Source organism: Oreochromis aureus, linkage group 1 (assembly GCF_013358895.1).
Source record: "Oreochromis aureus strain Israel breed Guangdong linkage group 1, ZZ_aureus, whole genome shotgun sequence".
NCBI lineage: Eukaryota > Metazoa > Chordata > Actinopteri > Cichliformes > Cichlidae > Oreochromis > Oreochromis aureus.
In genome coordinates this window covers 4100905-4127011 of record NC_052942.1, presented here as the reverse complement: position 1 = coordinate 4127011, position 26107 = coordinate 4100905, and the positions used below count along the sequence as shown (strand labels likewise).

At 40.4% G+C, this 26107-nt stretch overlaps 2 protein-coding genes across 4 annotated transcripts; one reads left to right on the top strand and one right to left on the bottom strand.

Annotated features, from left to right (window-relative positions):
* Nucleotides 1-1657: 1657 nt before the first annotated feature.
* znf414 (zinc finger protein 414) lies at nucleotides 1658-8011 on the bottom strand. 3 transcript variants are annotated; one of them, XM_039622429.1, is made up of 6 exons: nucleotides 7833-8011; nucleotides 7045-7102; nucleotides 3915-4025; nucleotides 2914-3019; nucleotides 2302-2825; nucleotides 1658-2041 (listed from the first exon to the last, which is right to left on the bottom strand). In XM_039622429.1, the coding sequence occupies exons 1-6, from the start codon at nucleotides 7863-7865 to the stop codon at nucleotides 1872-1874; spliced, it is 1002 nt and encodes a 333-aa protein (XP_039478363.1). In that variant the 5' UTR covers nucleotides 7866-8011; the 3' UTR covers nucleotides 1658-1871. The 3 variants fall into 3 exon arrangements, with proteins under 3 accessions (XP_039478363.1, XP_039478331.1, XP_031599999.1); XM_039622397.1 differs by lacking the exon at nucleotides 7833-8011 and adding an exon at nucleotides 5603-5720 and having other exon boundaries at nucleotides 7045-7307; XM_031744139.2 differs by lacking the exons at nucleotides 7045-7102; nucleotides 7833-8011 and adding an exon at nucleotides 5603-5854.
* Nucleotides 8012-9003: 992 nt separating this feature from the next.
* Nucleotides 9004-25908, top strand: plekho2 (pleckstrin homology domain containing, family O member 2). Its single transcript, XM_031744134.2, has 7 exons — nucleotides 9004-9219; nucleotides 14683-14829; nucleotides 15060-15182; nucleotides 17825-17929; nucleotides 18032-18130; nucleotides 21119-21391; nucleotides 21498-25908. Exons 1-7 carry the CDS (start codon nucleotides 9211-9213, stop codon nucleotides 22797-22799), a joined length of 2058 nt encoding a protein of 685 aa, XP_031599994.1. The 5' UTR covers nucleotides 9004-9210; the 3' UTR covers nucleotides 22800-25908.
* The last annotated feature ends 199 nt before the right edge of the window (nucleotides 25909-26107 follow it).

Sequence of the window (26107 nt, the reverse complement as noted above, 5' to 3'; positions counted from 1 at the left end):
GTATCTGTCCTGTCTTTGTTTATCGTACAGTTAGATTTGTATAGTGTTGTATAGTTAGTAATTAGTATCTTTTTATCCCTTAATTTTACCGAAATTGAGCATGTAATTTATTTATTATTAATTTATTTATTTGTAATTCCTAGTTTTATATCTCTTGGAGATATATCTTTTATATACTTATAAATGCACCACGGGGTCGTTGAGGTGAAACAGCATTTCAGTACACTGTATACTTTGTATACTGCTTTACTGACAATAAAGCTCTTGAATCTTGAATAATTGTTCAGTGTACACTACAGACCTGGGCCATAGGGTGAATCTGTGGCGCCACAACAAATTTCGATCATATGCGATGACATTTTTATTTTAATACCTTGCCCCTGAACACATTTTTTATTTGGAGTATTTAACAATCATCACATCTCCACTTAGTAGGAACAGAAAATATCATGTTTTACACTTTAAGGTATAGCTTCAAGGTGGTTACACTTCAGCAACCTAAACTTTGGACATGAAAAGCCTTAAGGAGGTGTTTAGTTTATGTTTAGTTTATGTACATCGGGTTTTAATGATGCTTTGACATGAAAATTGTTTTCATGTAATGGTGCACCCTGGTGACATGATAATTAAGGGGTTTGGAAAGCTTAAAAGGTCAGGAAATTTAGCACATACCTTGAATGTGATGTGAACTTTTCAGGTTAACACTTTTCATTGGATGTTGCAAATTTGCCCAACAGTGCCACCTACAAAATTTCAAAAAAGCTTAAGTGTCCACACCACCCACCCTTCTGGCAGCTGGACATTTATTAAAAAGGAGCAGTTCTGGGACTTGTGTTAAACACCTGTTGGCGATGGGAGTGTGACACATGTGCAGTGCACAGCTATTACTGTAGAATATTCGATCCGCTCTTGGATTTGTAATCAAGTTGACTGTTTTTTTTTTTTATAAGGAGCTTTACTACTCTACCTGTAGACTAAAAGCACTTTATACAACTTGCCTCATTTACCCATTCATACAAGCACTTTTTCTATTCACAAGTGCTTTTGGATGCATCAAAGAGCAACTTGGGTTCCCTATATTGTCAAAGGATATTTGGCATGCAGACTGGAGCAGCCAAGGATCGAACAAATTCAATTCAAGTTTATTTATACAGCACCAAATCACAAGAACAGTGAGCTCAAGGTGTTTGATATTGTAAGGTAAAAACCCTACAACAATAGAGATAACCCCTTATGAGAAAGCACTTGGCGAGAGTGGGAAGGAAAAACTCCCTTTAAACAGTAAGAAGTGGCTGGGGGTGAGAGACAAGACAAACAACACTATGGTAGAGAGCCAAAGATTAATAATAACTAATGATTACATGCAGATAGGTGTATAAACACACAGTCTTGCATGAATGGAGTTTAAAAGACAAGCTGATGGTTTGGAGGAAGTAACTACTGAAGTTAACTCAGGTTCATTCGCTGCACAGGGTTTAGTGATTTAAAACTATTGCACTCCTCTTCTTCTTTCAGCTTTTCTTTAGGGTTTGCCACATCTGCCTGTCATGGCACGCCAACCCTCTGCATGTCCTCCTTCACTACATCCATCAGTCTTCTCTGTGGTCTTCTTGTTTGTACTAGAAGTGACCCAAAAGTCAGATATTTAAACAAAAACTTTCACAAAAACTTCTGAACCTTTTATTCAAGAGGTGAAGATGTTAGATGCTCTACAGAAACAGTAATATACAATTTTCTTAGCATCATTACCCAAGCAAATACATGCACATTACTCCTGTGGGTGTTTCGCTCTGAGTCAATCCTGCTGTGCACAGCCAGCGCTCAGAATCTGGCTAAAACCTCGACACATACAGACAACTAGAGTTGCCACACTAAGTGTTAGTAGTAGAGCTCCCTGTATCTTCTACAGCTTTGACGCTGCTGTGTTTACTGCTGATGTGCAGGGTCATTTCCTTGCGGTTGGTTACCACGTGGCCACACTGTACACATGTGTAACGTCCCCTGGTGTGCTCCCAAAGGATGCGTCTGCTGCAGGCCAAACCTAATGCACAAAACAAATAACTGAGTTTTTTTATTTGTTCACTGATTAAACTTACAAAAAAGCAGTCAAAAGCATGCTAACGTCACAGGATAACTTTGAGGCTTTGCAAAAGTTGATGGGTTTCATCTGCGACCATTTTTAATCATCCTTTCAAAAACAATAATCATCCAGGAAACAACTTTATTTAACTACTGCTGCACTTGCGCTGGGCTGGGCGTAACTGTTCCCATGCTGCTAGTCTGCAGTGAACCCAAACTCACCAGGACTCTTCTTCCAGATAGCTGATGACCCAGGAGGAGAATGAGGTGCTGATCCTGGAGCAGGATGGATGGTCTCAGGTGACCTGGTCTGTGGCTGGTGCTGAACCTGGAACTCAGGAGGGTCAGCGCTTGCTTTTGGACCATCCATCTTTAGACATGAGGGCATGTTAGGGGCTTTTTCCTTAGGCAAAGTATGAGCTTCATTAATGTTTTGAAGATAGGAGGTTTCTTGGAGAGGCAAGATAGGGGAACTTAGCAGAGGTGGGGGTGAGGAGTGCGCCTGATGATCAGCAGGGTGGATGGCTCCATCTGGGTTTGGGATTTGAGGCGGCAGTTGCTGGGGTGCGGACACCGACTCCAGCCGTGGGAGGTGCTGGTCTGTGGGTTTTGGGTTGGTAACAGCAGCAGGCTGAGGGAGTGTCTGTTCAGCAGGCTTCGTTTTACCCCGTGTGACTTTAGAACAGGTGTGCAGGTGAGTCAGCAGGCCACGGTATGAGCGCAACTTAGTGCGACAGCTTTCACACCTGCAGAAAGAGAAGCCAGACGATTGTAAACATGTTTACCGCTCACTGACAGCACATCGGCACATCAGGAGAACACAGGCCAACTCACTGGAAGAAAATGTTGGGTTTGTGATGATGCCTCATGTGCTCCATCAGTTTCTGCATGTTGGAGAAAGAACCACCGCAGCCAACAGTAGAGCACAGCAGCACTTTACCTGAGGAGATCAAAAATAGTGTTTGTCATCTGATACAACCTTTGTCATAATCTTATTAAACATCTTCACAGGAGATGTTTAATAAGATTAATAAGATTAAGGAACATGCAAAAACTGTAAGGCAAGATTTGTGGTGTTCAGCTATGATCTGACATTTAGAATATAACTATCAGGGTACTGGGTGAAAACCCCTCCCCCCTCTGTCCGACACATTTGCAGAACCATGAGTCAGCAGGTTATCTGATGGGTTCCTTACTTCTCTTATTACATCACCATTGTTAGTTTCTGCTTATTCCCTATGCTCTTTTTTTATCACTATGGTTTAAATAACATTTGAGTATCTATCATTTAATAGCACCAGCATTTATTAGAGGAATAACTTCGGACTACAGTGGTGTACGTCTGAACAGGAAAAACATTGTCAAACACTTGAACATTATTTGAGTGTTTTCAGGGTTCGGTTACACTTTATTCTACAGCAACATAACAAATAGAAAACAACACGGAGAGGGTGCGAAAAGTCTCACTGAAAAAAACCACAGCCGTGAACAACAACAAAACTCAGACTGTTAACTATTAATGATGACCAGTTACTTTAAGAGTCCCAGTAATCCATGACATGTGAATTACAGCAGACAACAGCACGTCCACAGTACAGCCATCACCGCCACACGTGTTACAGCAAACAACAGGCTTCAGTCACACTGTCTGAAGAAATGATACCAAGTTTCATATCATGAACACAAAAACATGTTTTGATGGAAAGCACCTTTCAGGACTGGAGACTGATAGCAATAAACCATGTTTGCTTTTATTATGCGCCATAATCAATACTGGGTTTTTTCCAGCCACAACCTTATTTGTTTATGTCCACAGATGGAGTGCAGGACCTCACCAGGTAGAGACTGAGCCGGGATGTCATGATCTTTGATGTGGCTCTCCAGAGCACTTGTGTCGCTGTACACTCTCTTACAGGCGTGCAATGGACACGGTATCCTCTTGTTTCCTGAAACGGACAAAGATGACTTTAAAAACTGACACAAACAGAAGTATTCATGGAACGCAACATCATGTAAATCACATCAAGAATTTAGTAACTTGTCTGTACCTGCTTAGCTAGCTGGGCTATTGTGAGGCATTCCTATACAGTATAAAATGCCAGACTTCATTAGATGTTTGAATGAAAGAAGCAGGCCTAAGTTTCACAGGCAAGAAGCTCAAAGTTTTTTCAGCCTTACAAGCATGTTTGATTTAGTAATCCTTCTCTAAAACTGTGCTGCAGGGATGATGCTGCCTGTCTCCATCACTGACCGGGATACCAGACTGACACTGAGCTCTCCAAATATCATTAACTACTAACGTTAAGTTAGTACTTTCACACATGTAACTACAAAACTGACTTTTTATTTAGACCTTTTCGCAAGAGTCCAATAACATTTCTTTAAAAAAAAAACCCAACTAGTCAGTCAGCGTCTTTAGCTGTTTCTAACGATTCAGTTTTTTGCTGCAGCTTTTAAACCCACAGATAGAAAGGATTTGGGTCAGAGGGTGTGAAAGCAGCTGGCCACTGCAGGGAAAGTAAAGCTCAATTTGAAATTACTTCCTAATTTCTAATTTCATTTCCTGGAAAGCCCAGTGTTTACTACACTGCAAACTTCCACGCCATACAAATTGCTGTTTGCTGCCTCCACCAAATGTGTAGTTACACTGAGGTCTGCATTGTGATAGTCCGGCCTGGGCCTCCCTCGCTCAGCTGACTGGACCGGGCCCGCGCCGCTCACCTGGTACCGTTCCCCGGTACTGGAATATGGGAAAGATCATTTGTCTCTTTATTGTACCGACACCCAACCTTACAAGGTTCAGAGGAGACAGACCTTAAGCTCTTTAAAGACAAGACTATCTGAAGCTGTGAAGACAATCTGCCATCGCATCAAGTCAATGTAACTCTCTTACAACTCTGAATGCTCTCAGTGTTTAATAACATCATAACTAATACTAAGTCATGATATAGTGAGGGGTCAGCATCACCTTAGACTGCTGTGCTGTCACAGAGGCGTCTTTACACTTCAATCATGTGTAACAACAGCTGTGTTATCACAGCAACCCAAACAACAGCAGCAGCACAAAGTCTTTGTAACCAGCCTGGTTCTTGTGTAACGCTTTTAACAGCCTGCCTCAATCAGCCATTCACACTTTCAGTTTAACAACCAAGGCAAAGCTGCCAGTCTGTATCTGCGGTTACATTATTGCAGCTGGCGTCCTCCTCGACTGTCTTTATTTTTTGCGCATTAATGGTGCGCAGCACAGCCAGACAGTAAATGATCGGTCCGCATGTGTCAGTCAAACATGGACAAGACAACAAAGCAAAGCAAACCACACGAAACGCTTAGAAATCGCTTGATTTTAGAACTTGTGACGGTTTCTTTTGTGCACAGACTGCTGGCTGCCCCCAGCAATATGGCGAACACTTTGAGAAACAGCAGAGAAAATACGGCACCTACGTACGTACAGCTATCATTAAAAAAATTACAGGAACCAAACCGAAACGATGTTGGTATCTTTAAGAATGACTTCATTACTAACCTGCGTTTGCATTTTCAGCTGTCTGTACGGGGACACTGTCTGCAGACATGCCTGCGCCTGCTCCTTCTTCGCGTTTATTGGTGTTTGGCAAGAAACAACACAGTGAATTACCGCCACCCTGTGGTGTGGAGTGTGATCCAAGTGAACAGTTACAAAGAAGCGCTGAAGAAGTGACTTCTATCCCATTCTTCCAATCAGATTTCTGGGATTTTCAGGGATTAACTTGGATGACGAGCATGCGTCAAGAAAGTTTCTCATGACCACCGATTAGTGCTGTTCACAGAGAGATGGAAAATGGCTGCAATCACAACACTGCAAAGATGTAGCCTTAGCCTTAGATTATAGCTTTCACCATCTTTCAGTGGCAATTATAATAAACCAAGTTAGTAGTTTGAGCATTCACAGATTGTAAATACAGTTTTTATAAACTGTCATGCCAATAAAGCACCATTTAAATCTGTTTTTGAGAGTGATATCCATAGTTGGTATCAGCTGGGATGTCTGTAATGCAGTTTGTTTAAAACAAAAGTACCAGTCTTTGTTTGTTTCTGTCTAGTACCACAGAGTGGATCAGGAAGCAGTACTGGGAGGAGCTGCTGTGCAGAGGAAGAAGGACTACTCGTTGGCTGTTCCCTTGTTGCCAAAAGGGGAACAAGTGAACAGGGAAGTGACCCTTTGGAACTAAACTATTGAACAGACCTGCTGTTTACAGCCTTTTTAGGATTATTTCCCCTTAATTGTTTTTTTGCTGTTGACAAATATAAAAATCACATTTCCTAGGCTATCTTTAATTGAGGGGGTGTTGGGAACTTCAAATTCGAAGGCTGTCACAGTATTACATCTGTAGTTAATCTGTCTCCCTCCCCAAGCACAGTTCTCCTATTTGGCTTCCCTTCACTGGCTCCCTGATGAATACAGAATTGAATTTAATATCCTGCTCCTTAAATAAAATATCTTTGGTAATCATCTTATCTTAATGACCTTATAGTACTGTATCACCCCAATAGAGCATTTTACTCTCAGACTGGGGGCCTACTTGTAGGGTTTGTAAAAGCAGAATGGGAGGCAGAGCATTCAGCTTTCATGCCCCTCTTCTGTGGAACCAGCATAGGGCTTTAGTTAGTGCTGGATCAGGAGCTGAGTGTTTCTTCTCCTCTCACCATTTTACTCACTATGTGTTTATGCACCATTCTGCATTTAAGCATTAGTTATTATTAATCTCTGCCTCTCTTATGAAAGGTAAAATATTCTTCATCACCTTTATATTATCAACTGTCTAGTCACTCATCTAGACAGTAGTTTTAAACCACAAAAATAATTACATTCCATGATAATCCATCTAAAAAATAAAAAAAATTGCCGTGTCTTTGTCCATATCGACGACAATGGAAACCTCAACACTGAAGTTTACTGGAAGCCCACACACACAGACCAGTACCTACCCTGGAACACAAACGTAGGGTGACAGGACTCTTCAACACCTGGCAGAAAATGTTCCCTCTAAGGCATAAGAGAAAGAAAAGGAACACAGACATGTTATCCCAACTGGGCCTTCATCAAATCAGCGAAGATGCACAGTAAAGAAGGTCAGACACCAAATAGGGAGAATCAGACTGACAAACGGAACAACACTGTCATGCCTTACATAGCAGGTTTATCAGAGAAACTTCTCCAAGAACGACATCCCAGCCACACACTCAGACAAAACCTGGTTCATTCCAAGGACAAAACTCCCAAACACAAGCTAAACAACACAGCGTATGCTGTGCAGTGAAAATCTGACTGTAGCAAGGAGGAAGAGCTGCAGCTTTCCAGTCTTTCAATGGAAGTGGTGACTGTGTACAAAAATATGAATCAATACATATGAAGGTCAACTTCCCAAGCTTGCTCTCTGCTGTGTCCCCCATCTGGATCCATGGCTGTAGTTGTCCCTGATCAGACTAGTGGCCCAGTACTTGCTCCAGCAACTTGCAGTTCACTTCACTTCTATTCAAGTTTTTGTTGTTTAAAAGTTATCCCCAATTCATCATTGTACCATCATAAGTGGTACAATGAAGCTTTCTCTTACCATGTGTCCTGACAAAGTGAATAGTTGCCACTAACCTTTGGAAGAGTTGAAACTGCCCTGCCCTTAACTACTGAGTGTGTGGCATGTGAATCTTCAAGATAGGAAATAACTAATGCGAACAAAGGCTGTATGCTACCGTGTATCTGTGCTGCAAGTGTGTACCTTCAACCTCGGGTATGAGTTCCTCTGGTTCATCAGCAGTGTTGTCCTTGTTGCGGCAAGGACAACTCTTTAACTCAGTGTCTTCTTTGATTGACTTTGATTGCACTGAAAACAGTGTAATCATAGTCACATTATGCTGTTTCTGGAGCTTCCTCTTCTTCTACCCGTGTGATTGCCAGACTCTTTAAACATGGGTCGCCTTGTAGAATTCTTTGTCAATATTCTTCTTCTCTCCCCCCACCCTCCAGAAGAAATAAAAATATATCCACTTTCTTCCACTCATCCTTATTAGCCTATCCCAGCTACCATGGGGCAAGAGGCAGTGTACACCCTGTGCAGGTCAACATTCTGTTGCAGGGGTAACAGGCAACCATTTTCCATCAGAGGGACTCATATGCATTTTTATACCAGTTCTTCTAACTGACCTGTTGCCAATTAACTTAACATTGGCTGACTTTTTTTTCTCTGTCTCTGGAATTACACACCTTTTCCAAGGATGTAGCTGGCATCAAAACTTTTTTTTTTGATCAAACTGGCCTCATTTGAGGTATTGCTCCCTGAAAACTCTTAGAATGTCTTTTAAAAGAAACATAACTAAATAAATGACTAAATCCTTTGCTTTATTAATACTTTGCTGGGGTGATACGTTGTCTATTTTCATTCTATTTCAGAACTGGATTAGAAAGATGTGTGCTACAGATTTCAAACATAACCTCAAAAACCAACAGGAACAGCCACACCTACCAGGAAGTGCTGAGTGAATGAAGTAGTGACTGTAGCGAACATGCTAGGCCACAGCACTGTTAGTTATTATGTACAACGAAAAGAAAGTAAACAAACAAACAACAAACCCCTCCCCCTCCCGCTGTCTGCCAAGCAGTGGAAAAGTTTCCTGCGGTTTCATCCACGGAGTGATGGCCGAGCTGTGAGTCTGCTTGTCAGCAGATACTGGAGATGCAGCTGCGGGTCTTGTTGGTCCGCTGCAGACGCAGACGCAGACGCGGGACCGCAGACGCAGACGCAGATGTCCACTTTAACGCGAGCGTGCTGCGAGGATGCGTGGCTGCTGCACGCGCACACACGCAGGCTGCTCGCGTTGCTCCTCCTCGCAGATTTTTCAGTTCAAGAGTGTAAAGGGACTTCAACCGGAAACTACTTTTTTTTTTCTTCGAACTTTTTCTGTCAGAAAAAAAGGAAAACGGGCCGACCCTCCGTGTCATAAACGGTCCATTTCCTTATTTTTACTCATTAACGTATGCGCTGGAAATGTGTCAGCTGCCGGCCCGCAGGCGACAACTGAAGCGTTTTTGGTGAGAAAGGGCGACGTCGAGTGATTCTGGGCTAGTCAGCAGCCACATAACGGAGCCCAGTCTTTATCATGGAAGATGTGAGTAGTCCCTTGAGTCTTACTGCGTGTGCTGCCTGCCCTTGTTGTGCTTTTGTTTCGTGACAGTTTCACCACTTTTGACAGGAGCTTTGAATCAAAGCACCCCGTGACGTTAGAATAATGTTTTTTGCAAAGGCGCGATCAGCTTCTGAGGCCCAAAGAGTGCTGGTAGTGTGAAGCTGGACCACTTTTTCATGGAAGAGTCAAGCGAAGCAACAAGTTGTTAGGTGACTTTTCCAGCAGCCGGGCTTGCCTGCTTCAGTCAACTGCAGTGAAAACGTCCTGGGGCTGGAAACACCTGTTCACCTGTCTCCATGTTACCGATCCACGGAATCTGGTCCTTCCAGCACAGAGTCAGGGTGGAAGGACCATAGCCAGGGTAGGGCGGCAATTCCACCCACAAACTGACCGCGTTAATAAAAGAGCGCAGACAGAAAATGTGGAGCCTTTTAGAGAGAAACTTTGGTAAACGCGATTAGCGGTTCATCACTGGCTGCCTGGTTAGTTCTGGCAGGACAGCAGTAGGACATGCCGAGCCTCGCACGGCCACATAAACAGGATAAAAAGGCAGAATAGAAGCAAACGGAACAAAGTTGCTGAAGTGTACGTTTGCCAATTGTTCTCAGAGTTTCAAGACTGGGTTAATGAGGGCCGCTGTTATCTTAGTACGTTATGATTTATGAAAACCTGCGCGCTGCAGTCTCAGGATCAGATAGTCTGATCATCTGCTGAAAACGCTTGACGCCTTTCACTCAAAAACATCACAGTCGTCACCCAAGTCACAGTATGCTATATATGACCTGCACGCCTCAGTTACATTTGGGCATTTTGAGGAAGCCAGTTTACCAGAATAGGGAAGTCAGAAAGAGACATACTATGTCAACTACTGTATGTAAGTAACTTGTTGTGCACACTTAATGCATGTGGTGCCACGCCCTTTGAGTGGGATTCATCAAAAGTATGCAAGTTTGTTAGCTGCTCTCTACCTTCAGTCTACAGTGTCACAATTAAAGCAGCAGGCTCTCTTTTCCACTCTGTCCAGTCTGGAATTTGCAGTGCTGTCAGTGAGATCAGTTATTACATATAACATCAATATGACATCAAATGGAACTACTGGAAGATTTAAGAATGTGTCAGAGATCAGTAAGAAGATATTTGAGTCCTACATTTTCACTGTGTGGGCTAGCTTCACAAAGGCTGTCTCTAGATCATTAGCAGGTCAGTCTGTGATCTGCATGTAAAGCAGAACTGAAACGAGTACATGGGCATGTTTATGCCTGGAGAGTCCCGCCATGTGACTGTGTTTCTGTATTTTTAATTTGCACTTCCCTGCTTACCTATTTTCTTAAACTTGCACCCAGAAAGAGTAGTAGCCCTTCTGTGATGATCAGTCGCCTTGGCTCTGAGTCATCTACACTCTCCATTCCTCTCTGACCTATTCAGAGAAAAGAAAAGAAACTCACATTGTTGTCGGGCAGAAAACAGCTCTCTCATCATCACAATCAAACTCTCTTCCCTACAATGGATGAATGTCTGCACACCATCATACTTTGGGTCCACCTTTCATAGTAAGCAATGGACAATAAGCTGTTTTCATGTCAGAGAAGGGCTTAAACTTCTTTTAAAACACCAGCACAAAACATACAAAGACATCAAGGATCTCATATTGTGTAAGTTGAATTTTAATAAAATGCAAGGAATGTTTAATACTACGAGTGGCAGTTAGCTGACACTGATGCATACAAAAAAGAGGCCTGATTCATAACTATGAGTCTCAGTGATATTTAAGTCATTAACAGTCATAAACACAGACAGTGTACTGGCAGATAAATGCTATAACAGGAGTTGTTGAACTGGTGTTTTTGGTTGTGCTAATCTTTGTTTGGAGAACAGTGAGTCCAAAGTGCATTTCAGTAGTTTTCATCCCCTGCATTCAATATGAAAAATACATTTGTAATGCTAATGAGAAGCAGTACATATTTATTTATTATTTACATTTGGGAATTCGTAATGAAGAACTGTGTGCACTAAAATAGCATACGTGAGACTTTATTATAAAAACAAGACTGTGGGTGTTAATGTGCTATGTGCGAATGTTACGGCTGCAAGAGTGTTCTAAAAAAGGTGTTGTCCCCATCATATTATACTTCTTTGGCCTATAGAATATGAGCTGTTCTGCAGAGTTTTGTGGCTCTTTACCATAGAAAGTTGACTCAGTTTTCACTAGAAATGAACAGAGACGCTGCTTTGCAAAGACTTACTAAAGAGTAAGGACCACAAAGTGGAAATTTTTGCGAGGTCAGTTGCTAGCAAAACTTTAGGACACCACTGTGGTCTGTGGTGTTATATGTAGGCCTTTTAAATGATGATTCAATCTAGAGTGGACTGCAATTTTATACAATAAGTTGACTTATTGAATAATAGTGCTACACTGATTTTTGATAACACTGATAGTGTTATTCACTCTACAGTTGTGTGTGGAACCTACTAAGGCTTAAACAGTGAAGCTGCACCTCTTTAAACTTCAGGTATTTGGTAGGTGGTAGGTACTTGTACTGACTGGCTAATTGTCAAATAGTCAAATACTATATGAGTGCCAGATACACCCTAAACTTAAAGTACCAATTCCACAAAAGCCCCTACTCTGTTTTCTAATCCTCTTCTAAGACCCAACTTGCATGAGATAACTTTGCTTAGTATCTTGTCACTTTGTAACTGTACTATAATTTATCCCTGCATGTTTTTTTAACAGAGCGATGGTAGGTAGGTGTTGATCCATTTTTGCAGCAACCACAACACCACAGATAGGAGAGGTAATAGATCACAAACATGTGTGGGCAGTTTTAGGTAAAACATTGTTTCACGTCTGACTTCCTGTTTAAGTCCAAAATTGGAACCTTGTAACTTACCATCTGATATCATAGTGCAGCGCTGTAGCAGTCAGCTCAGGCTTGAGTAATGGAAACCTTTCTGTGTTCCAAGGGTTTGAGCAGCCCTACACAGTACTTCCACCCAGGAGCACCACTGACTGTTCTAGTTATGCTATCACTTTATTTTGAAAGCTAGCTTTTCATTTTTGCCCTTTTACCCTTCATTTGCTGCTGCGGCGCTCTTCACCAAGATAAGAGATACTCTGAGTTACAGTAAATGTGCAAAACCTTAAGAGAGCTCCCACTTAGCCTAACCCATAATAAGAAATAAGGTTATTTGCAGTTGAAAGAGGATCATGGTTTAAACTGACTAAACGTTTCCATGAAGCAGTATTTAAACATTATTGCTCAAACTTTCAACATTAAATGTCATCTACCTGCACTCTGCATTCAGAAGCACCTTAAAAATTGGCTTAAAAACTAGGATCAGATTTATCACAAGGCTCGTTATTCAAAAATATTGGCATTTTCAGCATGGGATTGAGTAGGAATGGATAGGTTGGATATCATTTCCGGCTTAGAAAGCTGTACGGTATGCCAGACCACAGCTGATCCACTGAATTCTGTACCGTGTTGCTGTGTAATACCCAAAGCATGAGCAACAGCACACAGGTTTCTAAAGCCAGAACAAACCATGCATAGAGGAAGTTAACAGCAAAGTGACAGCAGCGTTGAGGTATTTCACCTTATGTACACCAGCAGGTTTTATTTTTGAGTTTGCAGTAGTTGCTAATTTAACCACAGTCTGTGGCCAAATCAGCCATCTACTTATCTACAACTCAACAAATCTATGTCTAAGTTGAGTCTGACTTTGACTTAAATATCACATAATGACCCCTAGTTTCTTCCTCACACTGGAGATTACACAGTTTTTAGTGCTGGTATTGTCTCAGCAGTCTGTATAGGAAGACACCTGACAACAGGTGTTAAAAGTCAGCACATTTGCAAGCAGTCTCACTTGAAACCAAAGGTTTGTTCTTAAGAACACAGTACACAGTAAAACGAGACAACGTTCCCTCAAGAGCTTGGTGCTATAAATGACATATAACAGACAAACAACAGAGGACTAGTAAAGTGCAATGTGCAAAAATGGCAAAAAAACAAAACAAAGACAGTGCAACAGCCGACAGAACAGAACGATACAGACACAAGACAGTGCAGGCACAACAGTGCAATAGAAATGTGCAAAAGACTGAGCATTGTGCAAAAAGTCACGTATAAAGGTGTGTGTGTGTGTGTGTGTGTGTGTGTGTGTGTGTGTGTGTGTGTGTGTGTGTGTGTGTGTGTGTGTTCAGTCCAGTCACTGAGTGTTCAGGAGTCTGACGGCTCGGGGGGAAGAAACTGTTTCGCAGTCTGGCAGTGAGGGCCTGAGCAGAGTGAAGAGTGTGTGTGAGGTTTGCGTGGGGTCCTCCACAATGCTGGTGGCTTTGAGGTGTCTGTGATGGAGGGAAGAGAAGCTCCAATGATCTTCTCAGCTGCTCTCACTATCCGTTATACACCTGTATCAATTTGAGAGAAAGGCAGATCTGAAATGTAAAAGTGAGGTCAGAGGTCAAATATGATATTGAATGCAAACTATAATGTGATTTAGAGTCCCATTTTCCAGTGTCATTCCCCAAATGTCCATACAAACAATGGCAGTAATAAACATATTTTCTATATAACTCTATATATACCTTTATTATCAGGAGAGGTCAAAGCGATCCTGTTAACATTCAGAATGACATGCAAATGCTACCAAAAACAAAACCTCCTTGGTGAGGGTGATAACCTCAGTATGACTCAGTTGCCTGGAATAATCCAAATTCGGTGCACTGCACACTATTGTTTGACGACTCTTGTGCCTTTAATAACGACTGGAGTGTCCTTTGTGACGTCACTTGTAGGAACCCATCCAGAAAGCTGCTGCAGTATTCTCCTGGATTATAGGTGTCGCCACTCAGATGATATCACCACATAGACGCTGATATATGAGGAGAGCCCTGCTCTCAAAAACCGACATAGATGTAAAAGTTGGATTTAAGAAATAAGTACATAAAGTTTTAAAAACATGTTTAGAGCCATCTTCTGTCATTATTGAACGTGATGCCATGTGATTGGTTGGTTGCAGCTGATAGACTTATATTAGTTTATGTTTACTAATTAGTGACAGAATCGATGACACAGAGGAAAATAAGGACTCTACAAAACTCCAGGAAAAACGGCACTTTAATCACATTGACACATCCAGGCTTCAGTATCTTGACAGTTTTTGTGGGCTGTGGGTGACAAATAACTATTACTAACTACTACTTGATATAACTTTTAATATGTGCTCATGCTAAAAAATCACTTTAGTTGTTCATAATTTTGGATTCCACGTTGGTGAAAATGTGCAGAAGAGAATCAACACCTCTGTTCTTTTTCTGTACAGGTATATTGTACGACCGTCGTTTAGAGCAATGATAAAATGAAAGTGAATCTAATTATCTGCATCCTGCGAGTATACTGGTGTGTATTTTGAGTGTGACTTCCTTCCTCTGTATCAATACAGGGTGCAAAAGAGGACCCAGCCCAGAAAGAGCCTAAGTTCCTGAGTAAGGCTGGCTGGTTGAAGAAGGGCTATGGCAGACTGCTGGCAAGCTATAAAGACCGCTATATCCAGGTGGAGAAGACAGAGATTGTGGTGTATGAAAATGAGGTATATAAAGTTTCAATACATTGGGTGTGAGAATATGAACTTATATCAATATTGCCATTTAATTCTTGTAGTCTTGTAGCTGTTAACTTTTATTTAACATCAGATAATCAAGTAGATGGTCTAATTTCTCTCTTGCAGGACTTGTTGATAAGATAATAAGCTAAAATGATGTTGGCTTTATCCTCAAATTATATGCACAAATTTCCAAATATCAGTCATTTGTGTTGCAGGACCTACAGAACTGCTTGGAGAGGCTTGACCTTGAAAATTATGACAAATGTCATGAATTAAAGAGCCCCTTCACGAAGAAGCAAAGACTTATACTCATACGATCGGCAAAGTCCACAAATAAGGTGAGAGAAGAGTCTATCTCTCTATCTCTTTCTGTCCCTGTCACAAACATTTGTCCTGCCTGCACAAAGAACACGTTGTAGATCGTGGTGCTGTTAAGCAGCAGCCTCAGATTAGTGGTTCTGGTTAAAGCGATGCTGGTGCAATAGCCTGCAGCCAGTGATGCGAATGCTGCTGTCACAAATGGCTCAGAATGATGTGGTGGAAGCTGCATCCAGTTCTCCAAAGGCTGATTTGATAAGTGATGAAGGAATATGACAGGAAAATTATGTGAAGGACTGCTTAGACTCTGGTAAAATGTGATAAGTGGCTGAAAATGAAGGTAGCCAGCAGATGAGAGGAATGACAGTTGAGGCTGCAGGTAGTTTTTGGTATTTCACAGTTCTCAGACATAGTGTCATGGGACGAGCATCAACAGTCATACTCCCTACAGGAAATTTGCTATTTTCTGATAAAACCTTTGGGAGTTAGAGAAGTTAGAGTTCTTTCCTGATGTACACACGTTTATTAACTCTGTTAATAGGGAGAGCAGTTATCAACTGCTAAGTAAACAAAAAGGTTTCATCTGAAGAAAATATTGGCTAAACTCAGGAAGGAAAAATGGCGGGGAGTACATGCATGATTTAATGGGTACTGCACAGAATGTGGTCTTCTCTTGGTGAGGTTTCATTGTCTTTTCTTTTTATGGTGAGATATCTTGAGCAGTAACTCAGCTGTGGTCGGTCATCAGGAGTTGATGGACTTTTACTATAAATTCTGGACTTTACTCGGGGAAGACCAACCGTATTTTTTCGGACGATAAGGCGCGCCAGATTATAAGGCGCATTAAGCGAAACAGATAAGTCAGATAAGTCAAACTTTACTCAGTCATTCTTCTTGCTTCCTCCACTTCCGTACCATTGATTCATTTATGTTGAATTCTCTTGCAGCTGCTCTATTCCCATGTTGTTGCAGTATATGAATGACTAACCTCGTATTGTGGATGGATTATCTCAGTTGTTCTCCTGACTGAAGTTTGGTCCGTTTACAGCATCCTGCCATGCGATTGCATTTGTCCCTAACCATCGGGAACCCTCACGTTAACTTTTATCGAATATAAAAAAGTTAGCGTTCATCCGCCAGCTTCACTGTGTTTGTTATGCTAACATAGCTGTGTCGCTAGCGATCAAGTAGCACATCTTTATATACCAGCTAGCCCAACTTCAGTAACCCTACAAACGTCACTGCTGTTTAGTTTTCTGTCTTCATTTATGTTGGAAGTGATAGCAGAGCTGTAGGGTTTGAATTTCTCAGAAATCTCTTAGTCAGAACATGCTATATCATGTTTAGGTGGAAAGTAGCGAGCTAACTTCCTGCTAACTTCTAACTCTGTTAAATTTAAAATTCTGTTTTCATGGATGCCTGGATGTTAAACTTAATTGTTACACCTGGTAAAGCAGCAAGGTGCACTGTCAATTTTTGAGAAAATTCAAGGATTTTAAGTGCGCCTTATAGTGTGGAAAATACGGTATAAGAAGTTTAGCGGTACTGTTTAAAAACAGGAACCTTATCACTAAGCTGTACAAGAGCAGCTTTGACATTATTACCAAAGAAAAGGGATCTGGGCCTGCTTAAAAACTGGAAACCGGTTTTACTGCTCTCTACAGGTTATAAGTGTCTTTCCAACAAATGAGGAATTCACCTCCAACAGGTCGTGGCTTGTTGACCCTCCTTGAGCCTTGTTCTGTTCTTCCTGACTTAGTTGAGTTCTTCCTTCCCACTGTCACCAAGTGCTTGCAAAGGGACCTGCAACTGATCTTTACTGGTCTTTAAATAGTCTTTATTATATAAACATCAATGTATGTAAGAAGCTCAGTTGAAATATTCCTCATCCCCTTTACATTATCAACTCGTCAGTGGTCTAGACACCGAGCTCCTTCACACGTCTGAGCACTCAAAGCACGTTTCATGACAAACCTCATTTACCTGCTTGAAGTTCTTTTTTCTATGCCTAAGAGCTTTTAATCTAACAACACTATTTGGAGTACACCCTGGACAAGTCACCAGTCCATCACAGGGTTGAATATGAATATTACTAGAGAGTTGTTGATTGACTTGAGAAGGAAGAGGATGACTATATGGCCCGTAATTATCTCTGGACAGGATGTTGATGTGGTGGAGGACAAACTGAACTGGAAGACCAACACAGAGGCTGTATATAAGAAGATTTGCAGCCAAAGCTATAGTGGAGAGGAGGTCTCTGAAAAACCTTATGGATTATTCTGACCTGCCTCTACACCACTTACTGAACACACAGTGGAGCATCTTCTCCAACATACTGATTCAGCTCCATTGCCACAAAGACAAATACAAGTCTTTCATACCCCACGCAATCAATAACTCTCTAATGTAATATACCTATCTGGCACATTTGGGAAATGTGGCCTAAATAGATTATTTCTTATTCATAAAACACACAATAATTACTCAGTCAGTTTCAGTAAACACCAGCTGTTATATTAATATACAGTCCATTCCAAGATGAGCACATTTTTTAAAAATAGAAGAGAAAAACTGCCAGTACTCCTGTTATTGTGTCGCAGATCTTCAGTTTGATTATCTACTTCAGTTTGGGTTGACTGTTGTCTGCTTCATTCATTCACAGGTCCATGATGTTAAATTCCAGGCTCAGACAGCGGAGGACAAGGAGGCTTGGATTAAAGCCCTCAGTGATGGCATTAATCGAGCAAAGAACAAAATTTTTGATGAGGTAAGAATGCGATAGAGCCATACATTTGTCTTAAATCCTGTCTTTGTCTGGGTTTTAATAAACATGTACTTTTAAAACTCAAATTATTTCTTATTTTCACAGGTGAAGGTTGATCAAAGCAGCAATTTAGAGCATGTTACTCGAACAAGACCGAAAGGGAACCGCAACCGGCGTCCACCGACCAGGATACACATGAAAGAGGTGCGTGTGAAATCGAAATAGTTTTGTTTTAATTTGCTGTTAATACAAACTTTGCTTTGCTTGCTTTGCTTTACCTGCAGCTTTGATTCATTTGTATTAACTGACATGAAACCCACATGGTAATTAATCACAGTAACTACATTACTGAATGTTCTGTTGTGTTAAGGTGCAGAGCCAGAATTTTTGATTTTATTTAAAATCAAAAATGTCAGTGCTGTATGCCACTAGATTCTATATTCTAATAGAAATGCTATTTGTTTGGGCCCAGTACATTAAAAATAAGCCGCCAATCACAGTGACTCTCACTGCAGTTTTAGATAGATTTATATTATTTAGATTTGATATCATATTGACCATTTATGGCAGTAGGGGGTTTTGACTGCAGCTGTGCCATATAATAATGCCTGTGATAATATTGTTATTGTCACAATGTCATTGCTTGTGCAACAATAACACAAGCCCAGGCATGTCTGAGAGTAAGAGCAATGTATCACCCTCTGATAATAATTTAGTACCCAAAAAGCAGCGACTCCAACAATCTCCAACAAAGCACAGTACTTATGCAAGAAAGGAAATGACTCCGAATGTCACTGAAGAACTGGCGAGTTGCATTGCATATCACAGGAAGCGCAGATAGTGGATGGAAATTACTGAGGCTTACATGGTGGGGTAGGAAAGCAGGCTCCTGTTTCTGTAAGCATGTTCTAAGTTAATTAAGTCTGACATTAGCAAAACACAGAGTTTCCTGTTCCAAAACAGCCAATCAGAGCAAGTTCGATTAGCTCTGAGTATGTTAAGCCTGAGTTAAGTGTGATTATATCATTCACCATGGCAACACGTAAACAAAAAGCGAGTTTTAAGTTTTAATGGTGTGATTTAATATGAACAGGTTTCAGTGCTTATCACGATATAAAAAGAGTCATTTTAATCAGCTTGGGCAACTTTGTCATCATCACAGACAGAATCAAGTTTGATATAATATGTATCATTTTATTATATCCACGATCGTCATTCAGCCAGCTTGAATTTTCATTACATGAAGCTGAATCCTAATTTTACATTCATTTTAAATGTATTTATTCAAAATGTGCATAATGTATATAAGAGAAAAAGTGTGGAGGAACAGATTAGACAGTTTACTGATGAACCTGTGAGATTAGTTAGCAACCCAGATAGCAACAGACAAGAGGTGGAGCCACCCTTTGCTCAGATTTATTCAGTAAAAGGTTTTTCTGCACTCATTTATGAACTTTTGGTTTCTTCTATAATTCCAATAATAAAGAATTCAGTTGTTTCTGCCATTGTTAAATAAAAATGTTTGAAATCAGAAAAACTTTAATGTTCCCAGTGTAAGTATTTATTTGATCTAATGTCAGCCTGATAGTTGCTGCTTCACATTCAACTAAAAAATCATAGTCTTTTGAATGTAAGGTTTTCTCAGAAAAGGCAAACATGTCACAAATGCCTTGGCTTTTATAGAGCTGTTTATATACTGACCATCTAGATTTGAGATATTTCAGGACTGGATGTCTACAAGACTGAGTCAAAAAGTAATTCGTGTACTGATTTTCCTAAAGCTTGCCTCTGACTTATGCCCTCATTACAATAATAATTAAAAAGGCTAAGACATTTTTTACCACAATGAATTTTAAGTGAAACAGATCCAGTTGAAGTTCAGATTTCCAGCTTTAATTCAGCAGGTTAAACAAAAAGATTACATAAAAATGTGAAGAACTAAAGCATTTTTAAGACAACCTATTCATTTCAGGGGCCCAAAAGTAATTGGAAAAATTAACTAACTGAAAATAAAATGTTCATTTCTAATACTTGGCTGAAAACCCTTTGCTGGCAATGACAGCCTGAAGTCTTGAACTCATGGACATCACCAGGTGCTGGTTTCCGCCTTTTTAATGCTCTGCCAGGCCTTTACTGCAGTGCCGTTCAGTTGCTGTTTTTTTGTGGGCCTTTCTACTTTTTCTATTCTATTCTAAATGAAAGTAAGCTCTCTGCATCTTGAAGATGATTGACCAAAACTGGGAGTTGATAATACAACTCCCAGTTTTGGTCTACATATCTCATGAGGCCATCAACAGCTATTTTTTTTTTTTTTTTTTAATAAGGTTTAATAAGGTTGAAGCAGCATGGTTTTGGTGCAGCTGTGCTGACGTCTTTTTATTATTGTGTAGTGGAGACCATTCTGACAATAGCTGTCTGGTATAGCAACTGCACTGAGGCTAACAAGAAGACGCAACAAAAAATGCTGAAATCTGCCCCCAAAATGATTAAAGTTAGACACAAATCACTGTACACATTTGTAAATCTTAGTTTATGTATGTGGATTATATTGTACGATATGGCAAATAGTTCTCAACTTGAACAACATGAGGGATCCCTTCCACCCAGCCCGTGAACTGTTCACCTCCTTCCCTCAGGCAGAAGGGTGCATAGCCTCAAAGATTGTGCAACATTCTGCAGTACAGCTTCCTCCATGAGGTGAATGTTATCTGAAACACTGGTATATTCTCCTGTTTGACACTCAGGTTCTAAACGTGTTGGCTAGCAGTACAGGTCCTTAGAATATGTGTCAGCTATCACAATCAAGCAGGGACTGTTTATCAGATAAGGGGGTGGAGTCTAATTCACAGAGTTCACATGGGGTGAAAGGGAGAATAGCAAACCCAGTGAGGGTAGTGACGGTCTGTGAAGGCAAGGGTGTGTGATGGAGGAGGCAGCAGAGGGTTGTAAACTAAATCTGTTAAAGAAACTTTTAGCTTATAGGCCCACTGCTTGTGTCTCACCTTGAACCCACTGATTTAATTTGCACTACTCCACAAATCCTTGGTACTGCTCTATTCTAGTTTGGCCTCCATCCTGCTCCCGTAGGTTCCTTAAATTTCCTGAGCTTAACCCTTAGGTCATGCTGAACTCTACTCAGTTATTTCCTGTCCATGTGCTCTGTGTCATTTAATCATGTATCTTTTCTTCTAGGTAGCCGATGTGTCATCTGATGGAATCCTGCGCTTGGATCTTGATCTTGAAGATGCCGTAATGCCTAATGGAGCACATTATGCCAATGTTGATGGCAGTGAGACCTCCAAAGAGAAACAGTTGGTGCCAATTACCGAGGAGGAAGCTCAGCCAGATCCAGACGTCAGTCCCCCCAAAAAGATCATCAAACCTCCAATGCCGCCTATCAAGGAGGCTAAACCCAGCACAGCACTTGAAGATGAACCTCAAAAGAATGATGGTTCAGAGAAAAAGGTATGTCTAATTTTTCTAAATATTGTAATTGTGAAATGTTGTAACATTTGTGCATGTCTTTGTGTTTGGATATCATGGCCTTTAAAAATTGCTATAATATTTGAAGGTACCGATGCCCCCATTGAAAGAAGCAAAACCCTCTGCTTCACCTGTTGAAGAAACTACAGAAGAGGCAAAACCTGAGAAGATTTCTGAAATCACTTCTGATGCCAGTAAAAAGGCAGCTCCACCACCAATGCCTCCCAATAAACCCAGCTCTGTGAGTAATGTTGATGCTTTACAGTCCAAGCCACACTCTCACCCTCCTATGCCTCCATCCAAGGAGAAGAAGCCCTCCCATCCTGGCTCCGAGACAGACCAGCAGGTTGAAGGGATTAGTACTGAGGATAATGAGAAGGAAGATGACAGTAGGAAGGAGACGATAGAAACAGCCGTGGAAACAGATGAGGCAGTGCAGCTGATTGCTAAAGAAACGTCACCTGATGTGAAGGATGATAAACACGAGAGTCCTAGCACAGAGGAAACAGTTAGCAGCAACACAAAGATGGTATCTGAATGTGGGGAACAAATACCAACTGAGGCACTGAGAAAGAGTCCAAGTCCCCATCCAAAATTCAAGAAAAACCCTGATGAATGTGCTGAGCCTGACACACAGCGGATAGAAAGCTCCACGGCTACGAGTTATCCTAAAGAGGGACCTGACAATACTGCCTCAGTCATTTCTGTCGATTCAAAAGATGCACTGGCCGAGAGTGAAGTCCCCTCTTTGAATGACTCAACCACTGAGAGCCTTACCCTGAGTCCACTGCTTTACCACTTGTCCGGGGAGAAAAAAAAGCAAGATGAGAAATCTGTAGACAGTGGTCAGCACTCAGATGATGAGAGTGAAGGCTCTGGAAGTCAAGACACATTGGTAGCTGCTACAGCTGCACTCAGGGGAAGCCATTCTGCTCTCGATGTGGCGGATGCTAGTGAGGACAACATTCAGATATCTGTTATTTTAAGACCAGCACAGGTCACAACAGTGCCTCAGGTTAGCTCTAAGAACATAAAACCCATTCCTCCTCTCAAGCCCTCAGCCAAGGCCAGGTCAGCCTCAATTGGAGATTTGCTGTCTGAATCTGATGCCTGTACTCAGATGAAAGAGTCTAGCAGAGGTGGAGCTGTAAGTGCTGGGGGTTCTAGTGATGATGTTATTAAACTTGAGACTGAAGTGGCTCTAGAGATGGAAAAGACAAGCAAGCTTTTGTGCAAAGTGTCCCAGGACCATGGAGGAAGTGAAGAGGAGGATGTACCGGGGGATTTGCTGGCTGAGGCCATGGAGAAGCTGAAGAAGGCAGACCACGTCCTCAGGGAGGTCAAGAAACTGAAATTTGCAACAAACGGAAGCAAGAGGAAGAGTTGGTGAACGTCAACAGACTGACTTGAAATTGACCGACTGATAAACTCTTTACCTAGACAGTGATAGTGCAGTCATATCATGGAAAACGTAAAAAGGCCCCCTCTAAATACAATTTGCCTAAAAGTGAAGGGAAAGTGGTATTCTGTATCATCAAAGACGAGCTTATTCACTCTGTATGATCACTGGTGTGCAGGCCTGACCTGGACACTGTATTGGATTCAGTTCAGTTCAATTTTGTTTACAGTACTGTGCAAAAGTTTTAGGCAGGTGAGGAAAAAATGCTATAAAGAAAGAATACTTTCAAAAATGGAAGTGTTTATCATTTATTTTCATCAATCAACAAAATGCAGTGAAGGAACAAAAGAGAAATGTGTGACCAGCCTTTGCTTTCAAAACAGCACCAATTCTTCTAGGTAGACTTGCACAAAGTTTTTGAAGGAACTCGGCTGGTAGGTTGTTTCAAACATCTTGAAGGACTAACCACAGATCTGTGGACACACTCGATGATGTTGAGATCAGGGCTCTGTTGGGGCCATAGCATCACTTCCAGTACTTCTTAATAATAATAATAATGTATACTTTATTGATCCCCTTGGGGAAATTCCTCTCTGCATTTAACCTGTTCACTCAGTGAAGCAGCTTGTTCTTCTTTACGCTGAAGATAGTTCTTAAAGACTTTGGCTGTATGTTTGGGGTCGTTGTCCTGCTGCAGAATGCATCTGGGGCAAATAAATAGTCATTTATATTTCTGAAAGCATTCTTTAAAGCAGTTTTCACACCTGCCTAACACTTTTGCACAGTACTGTATATAGAAAATCACAACAACAGTCACCTCAAAGTGCTTTTAAGGTAAAGATCAGAGAGTTTTTGAGCGTTATGCCTTTTAAATGGGCTATGGTGTGCAAAATTGGAAAGTCTGTGCAACAATATTAAACAGGGTTTAATGAATGGCTGGAATAGTCTGATGGACAAAACTGTCTTATTGTCGATGGTTTTGCTGCACTTGGAACTTTTTGTGGAATTATTTCTGATGGATGTTTTTCTGCAGCGGAAAGTAATGTGTTACTGTATATTTTCTTTACTACTGTGTTTTCTTTTGTAGATACAAAATAATGGCCCTTATTTACTAATATGTGCGTGGGAACAGTCTTACCCTATGCAAAAATTGCACTGGCTAATTTTGTTCTTGCACGTGTTTCATAAATGATTTACTTTTGGTAGTAAATCAGACTCTAAATCAACATGGTCATGCTTGCTGTGTGCAATAAGCATAAAACATACAGCCACACCTCCATTTCCCTGTATAAATAAATTAGTTTACCTGGAGGTGAAGTGAAAAACGCAGTAATGTTGTGAGAGAGCAGCCTGCACTGCTAAGGGAGAGACACACTCACTGTGACTCAAGTAAAATAAGTTTGAAACTGGTGTAAAAAGACCCGACAGAGTATAAGAAAAAGCAGCTGGAAAGTCTGTCGGCTCCACATGACAAAACTCACTCTATGAACAAACAAAAAAATTAGACTGCAAGTGAAAGAAGTCTTTTTTTTTTAATGAAGGATAAGATAATTTTAGGGAAGATAAACTGATGAAAGAAAAAAGACAAAAAAAGATAAAAGAAATACTGGAATATGTTGAAATTAAAAATGTTTCAATTTAGTATTTTGTTTTCTTTACATACAATTTTTTATTTAATTGTAACGGAGCATATGGTGTTTTGTAAAACTGTTAATATTACATGAAAGCAAAAACAACAACAATAATAACAATAATAATAATGATAACAATTCCTAATACTATTAATAGTAGCTTTAGTTGTAGTAGTAGTATTCATTTTATAGAGGTTAAATGTCCTTAGGCAGCCATTTTTGTTTGTTTGTACACATGGTCAGAGGTACTAATTAATTTGTTCCTGCAGTGCAAACAAATTCAGGTACGAAAATATCGATAAATCATGGATTTGTGCGTTAACCCTTGCTACGCACAGATTTGTCTGTGTGCCTTAACACCTTTAATGTTTCTTAAGGTAATCTTGCTATCCAAAGGGATTTATGAAAAAAAAACTGGAAGCATAGCATCTGGCTTTAGTCATCTCTTATTCTGTGAGCTCTTCTAGACGGATAAATGTTTCAAATACAGGAGAAGTGTCAATACATGGCAGGTCTTTGAAAGTTCTGCTCACCCAAGCTGTGAGGACCAACAAAGTATCGATGAATCAATACTTTAACCTCCTAAGACCCAAACTCTTTCATGGCATGCGTTTGGGCTGAATGGGACCTGATGAATGTAAAAACAAAGAATTACCAGATTTTTTTTTTTTTAACCTGATTTCTGTTTCTGAGAAAAATGAAATCCACATAAGAGGACATTCGTTTTAAATTTCGATAGAACAGTTACAGTATAATGTCCTCGTAAGTGGATATCAGGCCCTTGTAGAGCAAAATTTAGTATTTTGGTCTAGACAACTCAAAATGTGATGTCCACATTTGTGGACGCCAGGTCCTAGGAGGTTAAATATATAATATATAAATATAGGTTAAATATATAAAGCTACAAATAAGCGCTCCTGCTAATGCCTAAAAGCATTTCTAATCATTTGTGAACCTCAGAAGCTTTTTTCTCTCCTTTTTATTGGGAAGTTTTTGCTGACAAGTTGCTATTAGAGAAATTATAATTTAATCACCGCCTTTATGGTGTTTATCACTGGTGAAGGAAGATGTACGGTGTAAGTAAGGATCTATTCAGACTTTTAACATTGATAAAGCAAATAAAGGAATATTTTTACTTTACAGGGTTTTTTTTTATCATTAGTAATATAATTTCATTAATGTACTGTATATTGCACAGAAAAGCACTTAGAGCAGCTCTCACTAATGCCTATTACTATTCTCTAATACCTGTCTTTGTTTTTGTATGGGGGGTATGTGCATCATTCTCCATTGTCTGAATGTTGAACTGATTATTAATGAAGAATCTACCGTGGTTTTTTTAGTGGTAGAAATGTAATTTTTTTGTGCCCTCCAGAATATGTAGCCATATTTTCATAACATTAGATCGACTGAAGTTTTGTACTCTTTGATAAAGTTTGCTATTGCTTAAATAAAGATAAATGATTTACTTTTGTTGTTATGTCTTCAGTCTTACAAACCATTTGAAGCATTTATTAACAGTGTTACATATGCTGTACTATAGCTTCCTTCCTATTATACTGTAGTCGGATATAATCGTCCTGTTGAGGTGAGGGTTGAAATTTCTTTGTTATTTTTTTCACCTTTGTTAAAATTTGTTAACATCACAACAGCAATTTAAAAAAAAAA

Bases quoted from the DNA above. Each gene is read 5' to 3' on its own strand.
- znf414 (XM_039622397.1), bottom strand. From the start codon at position 7,137: ATGTCTGTGTTCCTTTTCTTTCTCTTATGCCTTAGAGGGAACATTTTC. The intron at 4,026-5,602 runs GTTAGTAATGAA...TGTCCGTTTCAG, and splicing joins AGCTGAAAATGCAAACGCAG to GAAACAAGAGGATACCGTGT. The intron at 2,826-2,913 runs GTGAGTTGGCCT...CTCTTTCTGCAG, and splicing joins AAACCCAACATTTTCTTCCA to GTGTGAAAGCTGTCGCACTA.
- plekho2 (XM_031744134.2), top strand. The intron at 15,183-17,824 runs GTGAGAGAAGAG...ATTCATTCACAG, and splicing joins CGGCAAAGTCCACAAATAAG to GTCCATGATGTTAAATTCCA. The intron at 17,930-18,031 runs GTAAGAATGCGA...TTATTTTCACAG, and splicing joins AGAACAAAATTTTTGATGAG to GTGAAGGTTGATCAAAGCAG.